Raw genomic sequence first — 20,413 nt, forward strand, 5'->3', positions numbered from 1 at the left:
GGCCCAATATGATTGTACGCGTAACCAATCAGCTCTGCTGAAAGGTGGCGATGGAAGGCACTCGTTATACTCTGCGGCGTGTTCCGTCAGAGAGCGCACAACACAAACAGTGTACTCCGCCCGGAGATGTTGATCTATTAACAAAGCGCAAGCACACCTCGTTACTGCCAAAATGACTGTTTGGGAAAGGGTTTATGGGAGGTGTAGTCAACTAAACAGGGAACTACTGCTTCTCTGAGCGGCGCGTTAAACATCCTAAAACTACATCCCCGTCATTTTTAACGGCGCCGACAGTGTTTGCATCAGCGTGGTCAGCACTCGCCGGCGAAGTTACTACTGAGCAGCGGCTTGTCTTGTTTAAAAGTGATAAAAAATAACAACCAGTCTTTAGTTTGTGTGGCAACCAACGGACAAATGAATCTGTTCGTAAGTGAAGGCAACCCGCACTGCCTGAAGGCGCTAGCAGCGTTAGAAGCGACGGGAGTGCAGTGCGGCGTCCAGTTTGTCAACCAAGATGGTAAGAAAACCTAGTGAGGTTAGCATTCCTCTGTGTAATTACCTGTAATTATAACTAATAACGACAGTGTTTTGGTAAAACATGCTAGCCATTATGCAAGTTTTATGCAGGTCTGAGCTAAACTTGTCCTTTAACGGTTGTGACTGTGTACTAGCGAACTAGCTGGTTAGCCAGCCTTCTTCTGGTGGCATCTGTCTGTCAGTGTCAGTCACAATGAATGTAGAGAACAATATCTGCGTCTGAGAAGCGGCTAGAATTACCTTTACTGGAAATCACAGTTCGTTTGTCATGTTTTAGGCTTGTTTGCTTGTCCAGCTTCATGTCGGGGTGTTTGTTTGTTTGTTTGTTTTTTAGCCAGTGTGCAGCTACAGCTGTTTGAATTAGCTTACCATTATAAAGTTAGAAGACTGTGTTGTTTTTATTAATAAAGTACATATTTATATATAAACAGTGTGAGTTTATTCTAGGTATGATTATGTTTTGTAGGATATTTCACTGTCTCAGAATTAGAAAAGCCAACAGGTAGAACACGTTTGGAGAAACATGTTTTTCTTTATTCATTGCGTTATTGTTGCTGTGAGACGGACATATTTCACCAAAGCTGACACAAGGCAGACTTAAGTGTGCCAAAATGTGATGTGGCATACATGTCCAGCACTGTTATTCCTGTTTGGTGGGTTTTGCCTACACCCAACAAAGTCACAGTTAGGAATCCAGGAAGCCATAAAAGCCTTTAGCACGGCGAAGTCAGACAGAAAAAGCAGCTGTGTACATGTTCTTCCCGTGTCCGTGGGTTCTTTCCTGGTACCCCGACTTCATTCCACAGTTGAGAGAGGTTTTAGTAGAGTATTTGGGACTCATAGTTCTGACCTATACTTGACAATAATGGCCCTTTGGAAAACTTACTTAGGTTTAACAGTAAGTTTTAATTTAGTATTCTGTGAAATAGTTTCTAATAAAATAGTAACAAACTCCAGCTTCATCCTAACCCCAGATGGGTGCTAATCTTGAATCACAGAGATGAATACCAAGAGCCATCTGGCATGTGACTACTCGCATATAAACTGTCTTAGAGACAGTGAAAAAAACCCCACACAGTTTAAAAAGCATTTTTATACCAAATTCAAAATGTTGCTCGTTACTTCAGGTGAATGCAATAAAATATAAATGTCTGCTGTAATAATGCCGTATAAAGAACCACCATTCGTGAGCCACTATTAAAAATCTGTGCTCTGACTGAAACATGTGACTACATTTTCCGCCTAGATTTAATAAACAATATTAATCCAACTAGTCCAGGAGTATAATATTTGTTAAAAGGTTTTGTCTCTTTTTCCATTTTCCCAGAAAGGGTGGTGCCTTTCCTCAGCCGTCCAACATTGCCAGCTTTGGCCCTGCCCAGTGGACAATACCTTTTCAGTTCCAATGCCATCTGCCGGTCAGTAAACTTCACATAGGCCTTTTTGCTTGGCTCTTTATGAGTGGTAGTGTACAGTTAGGTCAATAATTTGCTTGAAAAAGATGCAAAGTTTGTAGTTTGTCTTCTGTACACCCCCACAGTGGATTTTAACTTAAATAAATAAATAAATAAATAAAATAAAGATGGCAACCAATAGAACCAAAACTATGTTTTTATGCTTTACCCATTTTAGCAGCAAGTATAAAATATATCTCTTACCATGTGTTTTGAATCCCTTAGATACCTGTTTGAAGTAAATGGACAAGAATGCAGTGAGCTTTGCGATCAATGGCTGGAATGGGAGGCCACAGTTCTTCAGGTATACTCTACATAAATAAGCAGACCTTTTAGTTTGGTGTTAATCTGCTGTGTTAAAACTATTTTCAGTTCATGCTTTTGTACGTTCTCTTGTGCAGAATCCTCTTACTGTACTTCTATAAACCTCATGGAAAAGCGGATATAAATCCATGCTGCTAAATTATTAAAACTCACGCTATCAAAAGAACAATGTACGCAAACAAGCGTTAAGCAGTCCAAGTAATTCTCTGACCTCAGTCACACTTGCTTGGTAAATTGTTATTAATCCTGTTTTGTCCTTTTTGCGCAGCCTGCATTGCAGCAGGCTCTTCACATGGCAGTGCTGCAGGGGAAGAGTTCAGAGGTGTCCAAGGCTCTCCAGGGTCCCATAAACGTCTTGGAACAAAGCTTGAGCAAAAGGAACGCACCTTATTTAACTGGGGTACAGTATGGTCTCCTGTGTATCTTCTTTTTTCAGTGCATGTTTACCTGTAATATACCCCAGTCAGGCATAACATTATGACCACTGACAGGGGAAGTGAATAACACTGATTATCTTTTCATTGTGGCAGCTGTTGGTAGGTGGGATATATTAGGGAGCAAGTTCACATTTTGTTCTCAAAGTTGATGTCTTCAAAGCAGGAAAAATGCTCTTGTGGGATTTCCTTGTCTGAAGTGGTCAGTAGCTATCAACAGTGGTCCAAGGAAGGAACAGTAGTGAACCAGCAACAGGGTCATGGGCTGCACAAGTTCACGATATGTGTGGGCAGTGAAGCAGGCCCATGTGGTCCAATCCAACAAACAAGCTGCTGGTAGTGCAGATTGCTGAAAAGGTAATGCTGGTTCTGAATGAAAGGTCTCAGAATTGTCAGCATTGTTGCAGACTATGTACACCATTTCATGGAAACGGTATTCCCCAATGACTGTGGCCTTTTTCAGCTGTGGCCTCTTTTCAAGCTCTGCTACAAAGAAACGGTGGTTTCCACAGGAATGAGTTTGAGGTGTTGACTTGGCCTCCAGATTCCCCAGATCTCAATCCAATCAAGCATCTGTGGAATGTGCTGCACAAACAAGTCCAACCCAAGGATGTCCTACCTCGCAACTTACACGACCTAAAGGTTTTGTTGCTTACATCTTGGTACCAGTTACCGCAGCACACCTTCAGGGGTCTAAGTGGAGTCTGTGCCTCGATTTGTCAGGGCTGCTTTGGTAGCAAAAGAGAGACCAACACAATATTAGGCAGGAGGTCATAATGCTATGGCTGAAAAGTCTATTGTGTGAGTACATTTAGAAAATAAAGAAAACACATTTTCAGGCTTTTTCAATCTACAAAATATATACTTGATAGAAGTCAGTAAGTCAAAAGTTCAAAATATCTCTTTTAAAGTTTATCTGAGCTTGACTGAGCAACTCCATTGGGCCAGATCTGGCTCCTCTGGCAACATTTTTCTATAAAACTAAAGAAAAAGTGCCGTAAGTGCACACAGCAAGGAAGTCTTAGCTGTAGGTGTAGTACTTTTTTAGTGAGATGCAAGCACATAAAAGCTGTAAGTAGTCCCCTTCATGGTTGTTCTCTATATAGAAAGTTGCAGGTGCAAAGATGAATCCCTCTTCTCCTTTGCTTGGGGATTTCAAAACATTGTTAATTCAGAAACAGTATTTAGCAATTGCTTTAAACTAATGTTGAATTAACTGTGCTGTGTTTCAGGATTCTGTTTCCGCTGCTGATCTTGTTTTGTGGGCCGGATTCTTTCCTGTTTTATCGGATTCTTCACTAACACTGGGTAAATATGAATGCATTTTAAAATCCATTATTATTTGACATGTATTGCTGGCTATTTCCCTTTTGCTTTGCTTTATTTAACTTACTTTTTCATTCAATTTCATCTTTGAATGTTTAATTTCTGATTTCTCTTTTTCACGTATTTTACAAAATTTCACCTTCCATCTCCTGATCTCTTTTCAGGTGAACACAAGTCTTTGAAGGCTTGGTTTGACCGTGTGGCTGCTATGACCGCTTGTCAGTCTGCTGCTCAGAAAGTGCTACAGGGAAAAGGTCTGCAGGGCATGAAAAGCTATATGCAGAAGCAGCCTGCTCCTCAGAGCAGCCAGTGCAGAGAGACACAGCCATGTAATAGCAACTCTGCTGAGGTACCTGCAACAGTATATCATCGAGATAACTATTAGACTGAATGTGTTCTTACTGAGAGGCATAAATTTAGTGCCTTTCTTCCAAACAACACATTAGGTTTCTAGGAAAACTTATCATTGTTGGTTTTCATTAACCTATAGACGCATGCACTTCCACAAACATGGTTTATACTCTTTGAAAGCACAGTATTTTAAAAGTGTCAGTCAGATTTAAGAGCAAATGTTAGAACACACATTTATAGGAAGTCAGTGAATGTGTGGATAGCAGATGATGCTATAATAGCGGAGAATATGTCATGGATAATGATTGTCTTTGTTTCCTGGTTTGATTAGGAAGAAGGAGGTGAGCGTGTTGTTTCAGAGGAGGAGATGGAAGCAGCAGCTCTCACTTGGAGTAAGGGTTTGAACACTTGCCCTCCAGCAACAAAAAAGCAACACCCCATGTAAGTTATTAATGGCACCATCATTTCACACACATGTATACTGTTAAGGCCAGCTAAAATTTAGTTCTGTTTTTTTCCCCCACTAGTTTGCCTCAGGAGGGCAAGCGAAATGTCCTGGTGACCAGCGCCTTGCCCTATGTCAATAATGTTCCTCACCTGGGTAACATTATCGGTTGTGTCCTCAGTGCTGATGTCTTCTCCAGGTAGGAATTACATTTTGTAATCTGTTGAAAAAACAATCATTGTTCCTTTCAGCAAATGCAGACTTTACAAACAGTACCTGAATACACAGACATTCTTGTAGATGTGTAATGGAAAGGCCTGTGTATACTGTTTTTTCACTCATCATCTTTGAGTCATAACTCTTCCACACCCTACTCCATCTGCTTCTGCTAGGTATGGCCACCTACGAGGCTGGAATATGTTGTTTGTGTGTGGCACAGATGAGTATGGCACTGCTACAGAGAACAAGGCCAGAGAGGAGGGCCTGACACCCCAACAGATCTGTGACAAGTACCACGCTGTTCACTCCAGCATCTACAAATGGTTCCAGATTGACTTTGACTATTTTGGCAGAACCACCACCGAGAAGCAGACAGAGTAAGTGAGAGGGCCTGTCCAAGGACATGGGTGAGAACAAATGAGTCTATTCTTAAATTGGTACTTTAAGACAAGGTTGTTCTTTCAAGAAACACAAGTATCTTTTACCTCCTAGGACCTGGCGTCCACATATGTGGACATCACATTTTGGGTTATTTAGACCAAAATAATAAATTTTGCTCAACAATGGCCTGATATCCACTTACGAGGACATTGTACTGCTACTGTTCTATCGGAATTTTAAACGAATATCCTCATATGTGGCTCTGATTTTTCTTAGAAACAAAAATCAGGGGGAAAAAAAATCTGGTAATTCTTTTTTTTTTACATTCATCAGGTCCCAATATGCCCAGATATCAAAGAGAAATTAAAAATGCATGCCGTGGAAGAGCTCGGGTCTTAGGAGGTTAAACAGAGAAGCCAGCAGAATATAAGATCATGTTTTTTTGACCAGAGTCCTGACATAGGCTGGATGTGGGTCTGATGAATGAAAACATTAGTGTTTCCGTATACTATAAAATTATCTAACATCGGATTAGTATAATCTTGCCCTAGATACCAGTAGTGGAAGTCTAACCATAAATTAACCATAAACCATAAACTGTACTTCTCTTAATCTCAGAGATTATACAGCATGGCTTTTAAATGTAGGTTACTACTGCCTACTTCCCAAGGCTTTACTGAATTCTGTAATTAGAAATGTCTGTAAAGGGTGGAAATATGCGTTGACCTGGCGACTCATGCATCAAAGGTTCTGCAGAGGGACTAAGTTCAAGTCCACCCCAGACCATTTCCTCCATTCGCCCTCTGTCCCTCTGTCTAGTCTCCTAAATGCACTAACAACACAAATTGTTTCTTTTTTCTGTGTGTTTAAATAATACACAGAAATGCTGAGTTGTATATTATTTTGCCAAAAGCATTTGCTTACTCATCCAAATCATTGAACTCGAGTGTTTCCAAACACGTTCATGGCCACAGGTGTGTGAAACTCGTCAGCTGGTCGTGCAGACTGCTGCTAGAAACATTTGTGAAAGGATGGGTGGCTGTCATGGGTGGGGATTTTTTTAATTAATTTTTTTGATAGTTTATTGCTGTGTTAATTGCTGTGTAATCAGAAACCGGTTGTATGTAATTGCCAGCTCGATTAGATTCAACTGGAGACTGGTAGCAGACTGACTCCATCTTATGGCAACATTTGGGAGGCTTAAAACGTTTTGTAGCAAAAGCATTACCAAAGAAAGATCACTTCAACTTTGTATCTATTGGATAACACAGATATTGACAAAGTTTAACTCTGAGGAGATAAATTGCAGTTAAAATGGATAAAATTCATAGTAAGTGTTATTCCAGTACTCAGCATAATGCAAAATGTCCACAATTTCAGTAATATCACGTTATGGTAACATCGTATCGTGGGATCTCTGAGCCACACCTCTGAGGCATGGCCTTTTCTTCACGAAAGATTAGTCTTAAATTCTAGTTATTGCACACTGACAAGGACTACAAAGATAAAAACTCTTGTTTTGGGACCTTAGCTTTGATAAAGTACAACATAAAAGACATCAAGCACCATGCACCAGTGCAGTGTGCTTTGAGAAATAAACAGCCCACAGATTAAAGGCTTTTGACTTGATCCATTGAAAGGAGGTTAGGCCTTAGAGTTTACATTTACCAGCCCACAGCTGAATTGTCGTTTTTTTGGGGGGGGTTTGTTGTTTGTTTGATTTTTTTGTTTTAATTCTTTTTTGCTTCATATTTTTCTTATCACTCAGTAGTATCAACCAACCATCTTCTCTTGATTTTTTTTCCTAATTATTTTTTTTTTCCCCTAGCCATATTTGCTGAGAAAGTTTACGTCCATTTCTAACCAACATAAAAGAGCAGCATTGATCCATGCTGGCAAAAAACTCCCCAAACTGTGATCAGGCTTTAATAAATGATCTCAACATAAGACCGTATCGCTGTATCTAACCCAGGTCATTGTCTATAATCCTAAAGAAACTTTTTTTAACCATCTTGTTCCTCTGTTAATCTTTCAGGATAGCTCAAGATATTTTCTGGCGACTTCATGAGCGTGGTTTCCTAATAGAAGACACAGTGGAGCAGCTACGCTGTGAAAACTGTCAGCGATTCCTGGCTGACCGCTTTGTAGAAGGTATCTGTCCACACTGCAGTTACCCTGAAGCTCGTGGTGACCAGTGTGACAAGTGTGGGCGACTCATCAATGCTGTGGACCTCAGGGTGAGTGTGGAAGAGCAGCCTGTACGTCTCATATCATCGTAGAGGGCATAACTATTGATGACTATAGAGAGAATTGTGGTGGAAGAAAGTTCTTGACAACTCACACATAATTACTATGTTTTTGTTTATGGTAGTGTTTGTGTGTGTGGGATTCTGTCTGTGAACATGAAAGCTTGAAAATCTTTGATTGTGGTCTAAGAAGACTTTGTAGGGGAGTGGGGTCATGTTAGCAAACGTTCACTACGTTTTTTCTAGGTTTTCAATTATTTATTTGTCAAAAAGTGACGACAAAAAGATTTTTCTGTGGAACGTGACTTCAAATTATTCGCGGAAAATTCGCCTATTCAACAACTATTTTTTTCTGGCAAAAACATGACGATAACTAAATAAAAACGAATGGATGAAGGAAAAAAAAAAATTCGCCTATTCGAAAAAAAATTTTTGGGATTTTTTCTTTGTAGAGCACATCTAAAACATTTGAATTATTTTCACTTTATTTTTATGACCAAATACATTTTTTTATGATTTTTTTTAAGTGATAGTTTAAGTCATATTTGGAGTTTCAATTATTAAAATAGGTAAATAAGTGTTTTTAGAAGGGGTCTAGAGGGGAATTTCAGCTATTAACAGACGTTTGTGAATACTGGGGATCAACTGTATGAGGACTCTAAATATCACAATACTTTGGACCTCTGATCTCTTCTTCAAGGTCAAAGAAAGTCAAACTTTCATAAACTGTCTTTTGTCTTTAAAACTATTTAAAAATTCTACTGCCTTTGTTCATATTGGCAACATTTGGAAAGGATACTGGTATATGGGCATTATATATGTCAGCATTCTTACAGCACCTAAGAAGCCTCACATTTATATTTATATGTATACATTTTTGCAAATACTTTAACAAATTGATATAGTAATTTTTGTCCTTTTATAGTCAGAGTTTGGATTCATTTGAGTAACGTTAGTGCTAAGGATTTGTGCGATATTGTGTTGGGAACTAAAAATATGACATAATGATATAAACTGTTTCTGGTTTTCTTTTGTTTTTACTCATTGCTAATATGAAAATATAAATATTAATGGAAAAATAATCTCCTAGTACTTCGGGAATGTACTTGGAGATTATAGTACCCTTTCTAAAATATGCCAGTATGCATCACTTGTGTTTCTGGGCTTTTTAGATTGCCGCTGGAGAACGCATACTATGCCTCTGTTACAATATTTATTTTCCCCTGTGGTAGAAAACTGTAAATCTAGAAGACTTTCTAGAGTTGTTAATGTACTGCTGCGTTCACACTCTTAAAATTATTTTTGTAAAATTAAATTGGTAAATTCAGAGTAAAAATTCTTGTCAAATGTTGCTATAATCAATGATTATCGGTGTTGGCCATGTTTTCTTCCAGGAACCTCAATGTAAGGTCTGTAGGCAGACTCCAGTCATCCGCTCCTCTAAGCATCTTTTCCTGGACCTGCCAAAGGTATGATTTTCACACTTCATTGAATGCCCTGAGCCGTCCATTCTCAGTTCATACAGTGCTTCTTTGGTCACAGGGATGGAGGCAAAGTAATCCAGTTTAGTAAGTTTAAGGTATCATTGAAAGACAGCTTGTGGAAAGCAGTTATCCCTGCGGTAATGTTATTATATAAACAGCTTTAGTCTTTCAAAAGCTGTGCTTTAGAGTTAAGACACTGGGTGTATTTTGTCAGCATTTTCATTCTCCTCTTTCTCCTGTGCAGCTGGAAAGTCAGTTGGAGCAGTGGCTGGAGAAGTCAACCAGCACAGGAGATTGGACAGCAAATGCCAAACAGATCACTCGCTCCTGGCTAAGAGATGGACTCAAACCTCGCTGCATCACCAGAGACCTGCAGTGGGGAACACCAGTACCTCACGCTGACTTTAAAGAGAAGGTCTGCTTCTATTTAAAAGGAAATGGTTACATCACAGATCTCGTTTTCTTGATTTTTAGTTTGGTATTTCTGCAGACTTTAAAAATATGCTTAATCCAATCATTTTTTTCTCTTTGACTTCATATCTAAAGTCATGTTTTTAACAACTAAAATGACTTTTGTGACGAGGTTATGAAGCACAAAGCTGCAGTGACTGAAATATAATACATAATATCAATATGTAATATCAGATTTTTTAGGTTTGGCTTATCAAAACATATTAATAACTTTTAGCACACACGTCTGGAACTTTTGTTTCTTGCACACTAATACTCCAAGCATGCCATTTCTGATCAGGTCTCTGTGCATCCTTAGAATTCATTCTTTCAATTTTTTTTCTGTCTTTGTAGGTGTTCTACGTGTGGTTTGATGCCCCCATTGGTTATCTGTCCATTACGGCCAACTACACCAGCAAATGGGAAAAGTGGTGGAAGAATCCCCATCAGGTACCACCCCCCTAGCCCAGACCCCAACAAATGTCAAAATTCATGAGCCGTAGACAGTACTGATGCACAAGCTTGGCACAGATTTTTGTCCCCTTTTCCACAGTGAATGGATCTAATAGCTTTTTTTACTCCCCCATCTGGTCTTTTTCATTAGGACGTGGTGTATTTCCTAGCTCCATATAACTCTGATGTGCAACAGAGAAAGACATTAGCGTTTAGTTTTACTCCCACGGCTATAATTTGTACACAAGAGATTGTGGTGAAGGATATATACGGCTGATCAAGATTTGCCCTATGAGATGTAATGCACAACATGTTCAGTCTTAATATAGTTTTCTAGATCATTTTTATTTAAGGATCGCCCTTTGTGTTCTAGTTTTTTTGTTTTGGTTTTTTTAAAGAGGAACCATTTAACAATTTGTCTGTACATTTGAGTTTATTTTAACCTTACACACAGTTAATTACATATCTAGTACAAGCGTCAAACAGGAAGCAAGTACTCTTTAGTTAGCTTCTTCATTTACATGTCTGCTCAATGGCCCTAAAATCTGATAGCTAATCAAAGTCAGGCATTTGCTCACATAAGCATCACTATCTTCTTCACTCACTGGCTCATCTCTCCATCTAAAACTCCGGGATTGATCCCGTTTTATGAGTGTGTGATGCTCTGTATTTGCAGAAGGAGAGAGAGAGCGGCAGAGAGGGGGGTTGGGGATAGCAGATAAGTCCTCTTTGAACTGGATGATCTCATGATGATCTAATATGATGTCACCCTCACAGTGCACTGTATTTTCTTTGCCACCAGGTGGAGCTGTACAACTTCATGGCCAAAGACAATGTGCCTTTTCACAGTGTGGTGTTCCCCTGCTCTCTACTGGGAGCCCAGGACAACTACACTCTTGTCAACCACCTCATTGCCACAGGTAAGCACTTATTATAACTGACCGATTTCGCCGACTGATTAAGTATTTGTGTGATTTTGGTTTTCTCAGCAGATGCTTGAAGTTGTTATAAAAACACATGAATGAAACATGGGTGCAGTGTTACTGGATGGGTAATTATGCGTTTTGGTCAAAGCTTTGGGTTTTGACAGTAACCTGTGCTGTAACTTTCACTCAGAATATCTGAATTATGAGGACACAAAGTTCTCCAAGAGCCGCGGTGTGGGCGTGTTTGGAGACATGGCGAAGGACACCGGTATCCCTTCTGATGTGTGGAGATTCTACCTCCTGTATGTGCGTCCAGAGGGACAGGATTCAGCTTTCTCCTGGGCAGACATGGCTCTGAAGAACAACTCTGAACTGCTCAACAACCTGGGCAATTTCATCAACAGGTTGGTAAAAGCCAAGATGTTTTAAAGGGACTTCCTGCTCTTTTTTTTATGTTTTACAAATAAAATGTACTTTAGACAAATTTAAGAATCTGAAAATGGTCAGTAAACCTAACAAACTCGAACCAGTCTCATGTTAGGTTATTACATACAAATACTTGTTTTTCTGGGTCTTTTTTTTTAAGCTGTCTCTTATAATGTTATTAGTTCATCTCAACCACTAGCGATATAAAAAATGGGGCAGTCTACATCCTCAAGTTGCTCACAGTCTCTGCAGAAGTTTCACTCAGAAAGTAAATATGCAATAAAACTGTCATCCAGTCCAATTAACAACGAACTTTTCAGATTGTTGTACTTTAACTATTACAAGAGATTCACCCAGTTTTCCAAATTTGTTTGGGATGGCGTAATTTAGCCCCAATTACATCGCTTCAAATGATTTTTAAAAGATCAGGGTTAAATCCCACATCAAAGATTTTTCTCAGCAGCTTTTTTTTCCCAAAGTACCTTGATCTTCAAAATTGGTCTCGGGCAGCAATGCTGATCCCTAATTGGTTCGAAAATATCTTGTAGATTGCAACCAGCCTAAGGTGTTGGAGGAGTAAGTGTTCTGCTTCAGAAAAGAAGTTCTGTCCTTGCCTGGATCCAACCCCTGAATCACAACATCATTAGTGACAGTGGGTCCATCTTAGACACACATACAAATTTATAGAAGACTTTGTACCATGTAAATGCTGTTTATTAAAAATATTTTGATGCCAATTAACAAACAAATATGGCTAAATGCCCATATTTACTAGCAAAAATGCTGCTGTAGACTCACTCATTTTACCAGTAATAATATTGTTCTTTATTCCCCTGAATGAAAACCCTTAGGGAATGTCAGTTTCACTAATTAGAAGGCTAAAACAAACAAAAGGACACACAAAGTTTCTGTTCACACATCAGAATCTCAGTTCATTGTAAATGTGACATTCTTGTCAAAGCATTTTGGTCTCGCAGACCTTCCTCAGAGGCTAAGAGACGTGTAAAATATAGAACAGTGTGTTGCATCAGCCATGACAAAAACTTTCTCACCACGAACGTCCTCCTGATGCGCACATAAGACTCATATCAAAAATGACATGTTCCAGACACAGCTACAGTTCAGAAGCAAACAAGGAACTGAGAAGCGACTCCACGCAGTGCACTGTTGTGTTGGTTTAAATAAGGAGAGCATTGCAATTACATATGGCAACAAAATCTATAATTTATAAACAATTAGCAAGTCTAGCAACCTGCCCTTCCCTCGTTTTGCTCTCGCACCCCCTCCCCGAGTCTCTCGCTTCGTCTCTCTTCATTCCAGCATTTTCCTCTGACCCCTGTTGTTTATCTGCTTTGTAAAAAGCCTCCTCTCGCTTTCTTCTCCAGAGCCGGCATGTTTGTCACCAAGTTCTTTGAGGGCTGTGTGCCTGTGATGGAGCTACAGGAGGAAGATAAGAAGCTTCTGGCTCTGGTGAGCTGGGAGCTGCAGCAGTACATCCAGCTCATGGACAAAATCAAGTAAGAATCACATAGCAGTGACAAGCAACAGCAGTGGGGTGATGTTAGCATTTAGACAGAAACATGCCAGCTTAATTAAAATGACCTTTTTAGAGCTGCTGTTGTCTTGAATTTGTTTTACACAGTGATTTAAAACTCAAAAATGTACAAATAAATGATCAAATAATTTTCTGAACTACTAGTTAAATTGTCAATTATATCACAAGCTGAAACTTTATGTGAGTAGACTGGGCCTCGAGTATTGATGAAAATCGTCCTGCTGTCATTGTCGCGCTCTTAATGATCGATATGATATGTCACAGGATCCGCGATGCGCTGAAACACATCCTGAATATCTCTCGTCACGGCAATCAGTACATTCAGGTCAATGAACCCTGGAAGAAGATCAAGGGAGGAGATTCAGAAAGGTGAGGCCTGTACCTGGATTTGTGTTACATTTTATTAGTCGCAAATTTTTATTTTATAATAAAACAGAGACGGGAAAATGACTTTTTTTAATAGTAAACATCTCTGTTTAGAGGAGAAATTAATTTGATTTATCTCAGACAAAATGTCTTAAATTGAATTTTTTGTAGAAAAAATGTATTTAAGATCTAATTTCTGTCCATTTTGACCTATAGATTTCGACTTACTTATCCCCTGTTTGCAGGCAGCGTGCAGGCACGGTGACTGGTGTGTCTGTGAATATTGCGTGCTTGCTGTCGGTGATGCTCTCCCCGTATATGCCAGCGGTCAGCCAAACAATCAGGGATCAACTCAACGCCCCTCCATCTTGCATCAACACCATGTTAGAAGACAATGGCACCTTTGTATGTTCCCTGAGTGCAGGCCACCGGATTGGCGCGGTGAGTACAACCGCGACACGTATTACACACAGGTTGTACATGTGTAGACACAGGAACGTATCTGTTAATGCTGGGTGATACAATGAGGATGCAACAGTGTGTCAACTGAGCAGAACAATAGAATAATAAAGAATAATAGCCTAGGCTGTGTTTGGAGGCCTCAGCCTTCGAGCAAGCAGCAAGTTTCTCTCAGGCCACTTGTCCCTTCAGGTATAATTGTGGTGATCTGTTTGTGCCTACTGAGGCTCAAGTCCAACACTACTGCTATAATGATTTGCAGTCGTTGTCCTCGGATAAGTATCTGGACGCTTACATGTACACAAATATTCTCATTTGTTTGAAGTGTAACGCTATTCACCGTGTGGTGGTCGGCATCACGGAAACGCTGCCGATTTCTCATACATAGTTATGTACTTACTTACTTGCATAATCCTCTTTGTTCACTGATGAGCACAGAGCCTCCAGGTTAAATTTTCAGATATACTGTCCTTAGGCTGGATCGACGATTGCAAACTTTTGAAAATTCCTGCATATATTTTTAATTTTTACCTTTTTATTGCCTCTGCCAACTCGTTTTTCCCAGGTCAGTCCGTTATTCCAGAAACTGGAGGCGGATCAGATTGAAACTTTGAAGAAGAAATTTGGTGGACAGCAGGTATTTGATGTTTATGGTACCTAATGGTCTGTGCATGAGTTCATTCGGGTCTCATAGTAATATAGGTTCACCATATTAATTAATAATGAAATAAGAAAGAATTGATAATCTATATCTGTTCACTGGTGTCTGTGAGACTGTCATAAAAAATAATTTGTACTTAATTGAGCTGCCCGCTTTTTAAAACACGATATAGCGCAAACACACCGCAAATGTTTAAATTATGTATTAAGCATCAGTCATATAGATAAAAAATAATCCCTTTCTAAACCCTCTTGCCTCTAGCCTGAAGACGAACCACCTAAGAAGAAGGTATTGAGTGGTATTTGTTAGTGAAGAGTCAGTCCACAGTAGTTCTGGAGTGTCAGCACTCATTTACCGCATGCCTTCACTAACACTAGCTGCTAATTTCACATCCTCAAATTTTGTATTTTTACTCATCATCTCGTGTCTTCTGTGATTCATTGTCCATTCATTGACTCATACGATCCCACTTGCATTTTGAGTGATGAGTAGTGTTGTTTGAAATGAAGTAATTACTGTGTAGAAATAATCCTCAAAATGCCTTCGATTCAAACATCTTCTCTCCGTTTCCACCTTCAGACAACAGTTCGTAACGCTGCCAGCGCTCAGTCTGCTGCTGTGCCAGCTCCTGCTGTAGCTGTTGAGGTGGGGACGGTGAACCAAGTGGACCCGGAGAAAGCCAAGCAGCTCACCCAGGCTGTGGCGGAGCAGGTGAGAGCGCCGGCCGCCTTAAATACGCTGCTGATCTAAGAAAAGCCAATGCGGTTCTTCCATGTTAAGCGGCGTTGTAATCAGTATTTTTGAATAATTTGAAATAAAAATTTAATGTAGCGTTTTATTCTTAATTCATTTTGTTGATAACTGGATAACAAAGCGTACTGTATTTTCGGCAAAAGAACAAAAACGTCTAACATTCTGGAAGTAACGCACATACACCAAACATTTGTTGCACGCGCTGAATTTATTCGTTAAGTATAAAATCTGTTTTTTCTTCTTTGAAAATTATTTTGTAATTTGTAGATTTCTAAAAAAAAATTATAATAGAATTTTTTTTTTATATATTACAAGATACTTTCAGTCACGATTGTTGCTGTCAAATATTTGGAAATTCGTGTAGGGCGACGTCCTACTGCAGACAAAAACGCACATTTGCAAAACTACAAATCGTTGCTTTTGTGATTTCATTCTGAAATTCTCAACAACTGTTTAATTTTACTCATCACAGGGGGAGAAGGTCCGAGCACTCAAAGCCCAGAAAGCAGAGAAGGCCGTGATCACAGCAGAGGTGACCAAACTGTTGGACCTTAAGAAACAGCTAGCCCTGGCTGAGGGGAAGAACCCTGAGCCTGCACCTCAAAAGGGCAAGAAGAAGTGAAATTTAAAAAGGGAAAGAAAAAAGGACGGAGGTTAGTCTAAGTATGGGTCGAGGTATGATAGTGGAGAACGGGAACAAGATGTACACAGAGAGAGAGAGCAAGATGGGTATTAGCTTAAGGCAAAGCCGTGACAGGATCTAAGACAATGTGGTATTGGCACTGAGGACTAATGAAATGCTGGATTGGCCGACGGGGAAATGAAAACCGACAAAGAGAGAGTCAAATGAATACAGCTACAGAATGGAGGGATTTTTTCCAAATCCCTACACCAAAAGAAACTGATTTTATACTCTCCCTGTGATAAAGTCAGCATACGATATTAGTGTTGGAAGGTGTGTTGTGCATCTAAAGATGTTTTTATATATATATAAATCCTCTGGAAATTTGTTTTGCTACGAATACCATTTTTAGATCCATAAAATAAAATGATTAACTTCAGAAAAAAAATGTCTGTACTCTCCACCTTTCTCATTTACCACACACACACACACAAAGAGCACAGATCCTTAAGACAAATAATCACAGACACAGAAAAATATTCTAGTTTTCTTGTTTATTGCAAATTGAGTGTTACAACGCAGGATAAAATGAATGGTATGGTAAAATACATAGATTTAATGCCATCAGTGACAAAAGCCATGCATGCAATATTCTACAATTAACAATTTAAGTGACTACAATGAGAAAATAACAGCGGATATGTTGGTATATTACAGTACAAGCCTTTACAGTACAATTGTATATATTACAGCATTATATAAAAATAGTAAATAAGGGTAGAAGAGCTCTTAATAATTCTACCACAAATTCCCATAATAGAAAAGGTCAGCTTAGAAAGTAGAGCCGGTTCCTACTTGCTTTATCTAAATACACATACACACAAGCCATGGGTTATACAAAAGTAAGAAAATGATGTCTTTTTTTTTTCCTCCCCCCACAAATAAAAAGCATTCTCTCATACTCACACTGCACTGGGCACTTTCAGACTTTTCCTGAGCTCCTAAACTCTCCACAAATTGGGGCAAATAATCTCTGCTAGCCAGATTGCAGCCCTTAAAGTAGGAGTTACAATTTATTGCAAAATGGTGGGAAGATCTATCAGTGAAATGCTCTTTAAATGAAGTTCCTTTCTGTCCTACATGCAACTCAAAATATGGATCTCATTAGGCATTCCTCAAAATGACATTCATTAAAACCTCTGCATGATTTGCACTTAGAGCCGTCTGTTCTCCTTCATACATGCTGTGTCTTTCGAAAAGCCGCAATGCTGTTGCAGCCCCTTTTCTCTCTGTACCCTTTCATGTCTTGACTTTCATCACTTTCCTTCTTCTTGCAATCTTTATCTGTCTTTTACAAGAAACAAAATCCTCACTTATAAAAATTTATCTTTGGTTTCCATTCTTCTAAGAGGCATTTCATGACCACCCTGTTACACCTTTCCCCACCACTGCTTGTTCGAATTCTGTAGGACCTGACATATTTTATTCCCGTCTTCCTTCACCACCTCCCTCTCATTTTCTGGTGTTGACTAGTCTCTCGATAAGGGCTCTTCGTGTCCTCTGTACCTCCTCTCCCAGCCTTTCAATTTCTGCTTTAAGACGCTCGTTCTGCTCTGTCAGCTCCTGTACCTTCCTCTCGTTCTCCTGCTCTCTTTCTTTGCGACTCTTTTTGGTAGATGAGTAGGATGAGCGCTGCGAGGAGGAAACAAAAGAGGACAAGGCACCGTTGGCCCTCTCGCTGGTGGTCCTCTTGCGTTTTCCCAAACGGGAGGATGGGTAAACAGAGGGAGAAGACACGGGTGAAGAGGGAGAAGAACAAATTTGAGATGGTGACTGGGAGGCTGAAGAGGAGCAAGATGGCGAATCGGGGACACAAGGCAGTTCCTCCTCGCTGGCTGAGGGAGATGCAGGATGGACATTAGCCTGGTGGTGCTGGTGGTGGTAATAATAGCCACCGCTGATCACTGCTCCACTCGCATCCACCATTCCCACTCCTCCATCACTCAGCAACTCGAAGAACTCGGGAGGCAGCAAGTCACTGCCACCTCCTGCCGAGCCATCTCCACTTCTCCCACCCTCAGCCTCCACCTGCCGTTCTTCTGTAACAGCTGGACTCATGCAGGAGGAGGAGGAAGAGGAGGATGACGACGAGTTGTGATGCAGGGTCTGGGTGCTGTGGATCTCCTCTGTGGTCCTCTGGACACCGTCACCCCATGTCTGGCTGCCATCAGTCAGCCACGTCAGAGAGCAACTTTCTAGGACATCCATGAACTCTGGCTCCTTCTGGAAGCACAAAATGTAAATGTCAAAACCTGTCGAGAGTAAAAAGTGCAAGTAAATTAAACGTCGTCTGGCACACGAGTGAAAATTTTCACAAAAATTAAAATAAAAGAAAACAGAAAAAAAAAGTGCAATGAACAAAGACTCACATTCATCATGGGTATGATACCATTTCATTTTTCAAACTACTGACCTCGGTGCATGTAGGGGCTCGTGCCAGTTTTGCCCCTCCTGTGTCAGAGCCCAGAATATCCTGCAGGTCCTCATACCACGCCTCCAACTCTGCACCATACAACGGCCCCACACCAGGGGGGTACGGCGGGGGCAGGTGTAGCCACTCGGCAGTCATCTCGCCAATCAGTCGCAACGCACAGATACTCGGCCACACAGTTCACACTGGACCTGAGAGGGGAGGGGAGGGGGGGTGAAAGGGAAAAGTGCAAAGCAGCTGCAGGTTAGATGACTGACATTGTGTTCAATTTAAAAATAACTGTAATTAGATATGTAGTCCGAGTACACAGGGATTTAGGATGGTCTGTCTCAAAACTGAATACTATAGTCAGGCTTTGTCTACTCAATAATTAATCAAGTTTAAATAAAACAGAGTAACACAGAGAAAAATGCATTATTGCACCAAAAAAATGAAATCAATTTAGGATGCCGTAATTCCCCAATTAAATGGATGGAAAAATAAAAAAGATCACGTTGAAATCTTAAAAGATGGAATGAATGTTAAATATTACCTTTAGAAAGCCTCCTTTAATCAAGTCTGGCAATTTGTTGGAGATAGCTTGTCCCAATAATTCTGCAAAGAAACATACATATTTAGTAGGTTAGTAAGAAAAAGAATAGTGTTTCCCCCCCCTTACTGATTGAAATTGCTGAGATTTCAAAATCAAAATAGAGATTTGGCGAACACCGAGCCTGCTGTGAGTGGAAACAAAAAGGTGCCCGAAACGCCACTGGTTTAACTGATGAAATAATAAAGAAGAAGAAAGAAGGCAAAATTCCTGTCACATAATTATTGTAAACAAAGACCAAGGTGCTCTCCACTGCGCCCCCTGCTTTTGACGGTCCTCAAAACACGCCGGAGTCGATAAACAAGTGGTTAAAACGCCGAGGAAACTCAGGAGTCCAGCTCTGACTGTCTGCTCTGCTTACAGTCGTCTTAAAGACCAGTACACAAAAGCCATCACAATGACTGGGTTTTGTCATAAAAAGGTTTTTTTTAATGTGTAAAGAGAAAAAATAAAATACTTTGACTTAGGCAGTGATATAAAATGTGAGCGGTAAAAAATACAAATAAAGAAACCCTGTTTAGCTTCCTCCTGTTAAACGTCAGATGTGAACGCAAACGTACACGCGTTAAAACTGTGGTGACCAAAACGCGTGACATTTTTCCTTTTTAACAGTGTTTTATAAAAACATGCGTATATACGTTTTTCCTGTTTTAGTTACATGACCACTGTACGCCAAGACAATTACGTCATGGAAACCCAAGTCCAGCCGGGGGAATGGGCGAAACAAAAGGAAACGTAGAGAGAAAAGAGAAAAGCAAAGAGTGGGATGGATGGAAAGGAAAAGTAACGAAAACAGCTGCTCATTCAGCGGTGAACGTTTCACCCTAAACGGGACTGTCAAAGCGCAAAAAACAAAAATTAAACACGTCCAATTTCATGTCGACAGCTCCACCAATTACTGTCAGACGTTACGGCGCAGTATAGACTCTGTTATAAACGCTCACAATCAATGACAACTGAAATTTAAAGCGGTGCATGCCTTTGGTGCTACATTCGCGGAATTGTGTCGGGGCGTTCGGCACGGTCGGCTGCCAAAACATCGAAACTTCCTCGGCACAAGTCCGTGAGAGCTTGACAACTTGGAAAACGAAGCGGACAACACCTAAAAACAACTCGAATAAAATTATGGTCGATTAAAGCAACTGTTATTCTAAAAATGGCTCTGAAATATCGGCCAAAAAACATGCACAGTGCTTTTTTCGTTTTCCACTACACCGATGGAGCACTCCGAGAGTGTGTGAAGTCGCCGTTAGTCGTTCACTGAAAGATTAAAAACAGCAGAACTGCTAACAGGAACATCCGCTTACCCTTTTTCTTTTATTCGCTCGCCTTCTCGACTGTCTTGAATTCGAATGTAGATATTTTAGTAAAAATTGGTGATAGCTCATGTTAACCATTGTTCAGTCTTGACGGCTGAATGTGATTTTACGGAAACTCCCGGCGGCGTTTATATTGTGGGAG

At 40.1% G+C, this 20,413-nt stretch overlaps 2 protein-coding genes across 7 annotated transcripts; one reads left to right on the forward strand and one right to left on the reverse strand.

The window, feature by feature from the left end:
• Positions 1-144: 144 nt before the first annotated feature.
• Positions 145-16,322, forward strand: mars1 (methionyl-tRNA synthetase 1). Of its 6 annotated transcripts, XM_005740043.1 has the most exons (22): positions 145-517; positions 1,865-1,955; positions 2,217-2,295; positions 2,584-2,715; positions 3,982-4,057; positions 4,240-4,424; positions 4,758-4,867; positions 4,954-5,070; positions 5,264-5,467; positions 7,507-7,708; positions 9,112-9,186; positions 9,446-9,616; positions 10,006-10,101; positions 10,907-11,024; positions 11,221-11,434; positions 12,842-12,973; positions 13,276-13,380; positions 13,623-13,818; positions 14,402-14,473; positions 14,759-14,785; positions 15,077-15,208; positions 15,723-16,322. In XM_005740043.1, exons 1-22 carry the CDS (start codon positions 415-417, stop codon positions 15,870-15,872), a joined length of 2,787 nt encoding a protein of 928 aa, XP_005740100.1. In that variant the 5' UTR covers positions 145-414; the 3' UTR covers positions 15,873-16,322. The 6 variants fall into 6 exon arrangements, with proteins under 6 accessions (XP_005740100.1, XP_005740101.1, XP_013768114.1 ...); XM_005740044.1 differs by lacking the exon at positions 14,759-14,785 and having other exon boundaries at positions 146-517; XM_013912660.1 differs by lacking the exons at positions 145-517; positions 1,865-1,955; positions 2,217-2,295 and adding exons at positions 2,916-3,106; positions 3,213-3,391 and having other exon boundaries at positions 2,650-2,715.
• An 85-nt stretch (positions 16,323-16,407) lies between these two features.
• On the reverse strand, positions 16,408-20,413 carry ddit3 (DNA-damage-inducible transcript 3). Its single transcript, XM_005740047.2, has 4 exons — positions 20,260-20,413; positions 18,896-18,957; positions 18,346-18,554; positions 16,408-18,155 (listed from the first exon to the last, which is right to left on the reverse strand). Exons 3-4 carry the CDS (start codon positions 18,499-18,501, stop codon positions 17,385-17,387), a joined length of 927 nt encoding a protein of 308 aa, XP_005740104.1. The 5' UTR covers positions 18,502-18,554; positions 18,896-18,957; positions 20,260-20,413; the 3' UTR covers positions 16,408-17,384.

The sequence above is a fragment of the Pundamilia nyererei genome, unplaced genomic scaffold (assembly GCF_000239375.1).
Source record: "Pundamilia nyererei isolate P.nyererei 1_Seehausen unplaced genomic scaffold, PunNye1.0 scaffold00096, whole genome shotgun sequence".
Taxonomy (NCBI): Eukaryota; Metazoa; Chordata; class Actinopteri; order Cichliformes; family Cichlidae; genus Pundamilia; species Pundamilia nyererei.

Excerpts from the sequence above, each read along its gene's own strand:
- ddit3 (XM_005740047.2), bottom strand. The coding sequence starts at position 18,501 with ATGACTGCCGAGTGGCTACACCTGCCCCCGCCGTACCCCCCTGGTGTG. Across the intron at positions 18,156-18,345 it reads GAGCCCCTACATGCACCGAG|AAGGAGCCAGAGTTCATGGA; the intron begins GTCAGTAGTTTG and ends TTGTGCTTCCAG.
- mars1 (XM_005740043.1), top strand. The coding sequence starts at position 415 with ATGAATCTGTTCGTAAGTGAAGGCAACCCGCACTGCCTGAAGGCGCTA. Across the intron at positions 1,956-2,216 it reads AGTTCCAATGCCATCTGCCG|ATACCTGTTTGAAGTAAATG; the intron begins GTCAGTAAACTT and ends TGAATCCCTTAG. Across the intron at positions 11,435-12,841 it reads CTGGGCAATTTCATCAACAG|AGCCGGCATGTTTGTCACCA; the intron begins GTTGGTAAAAGC and ends TTTCTTCTCCAG.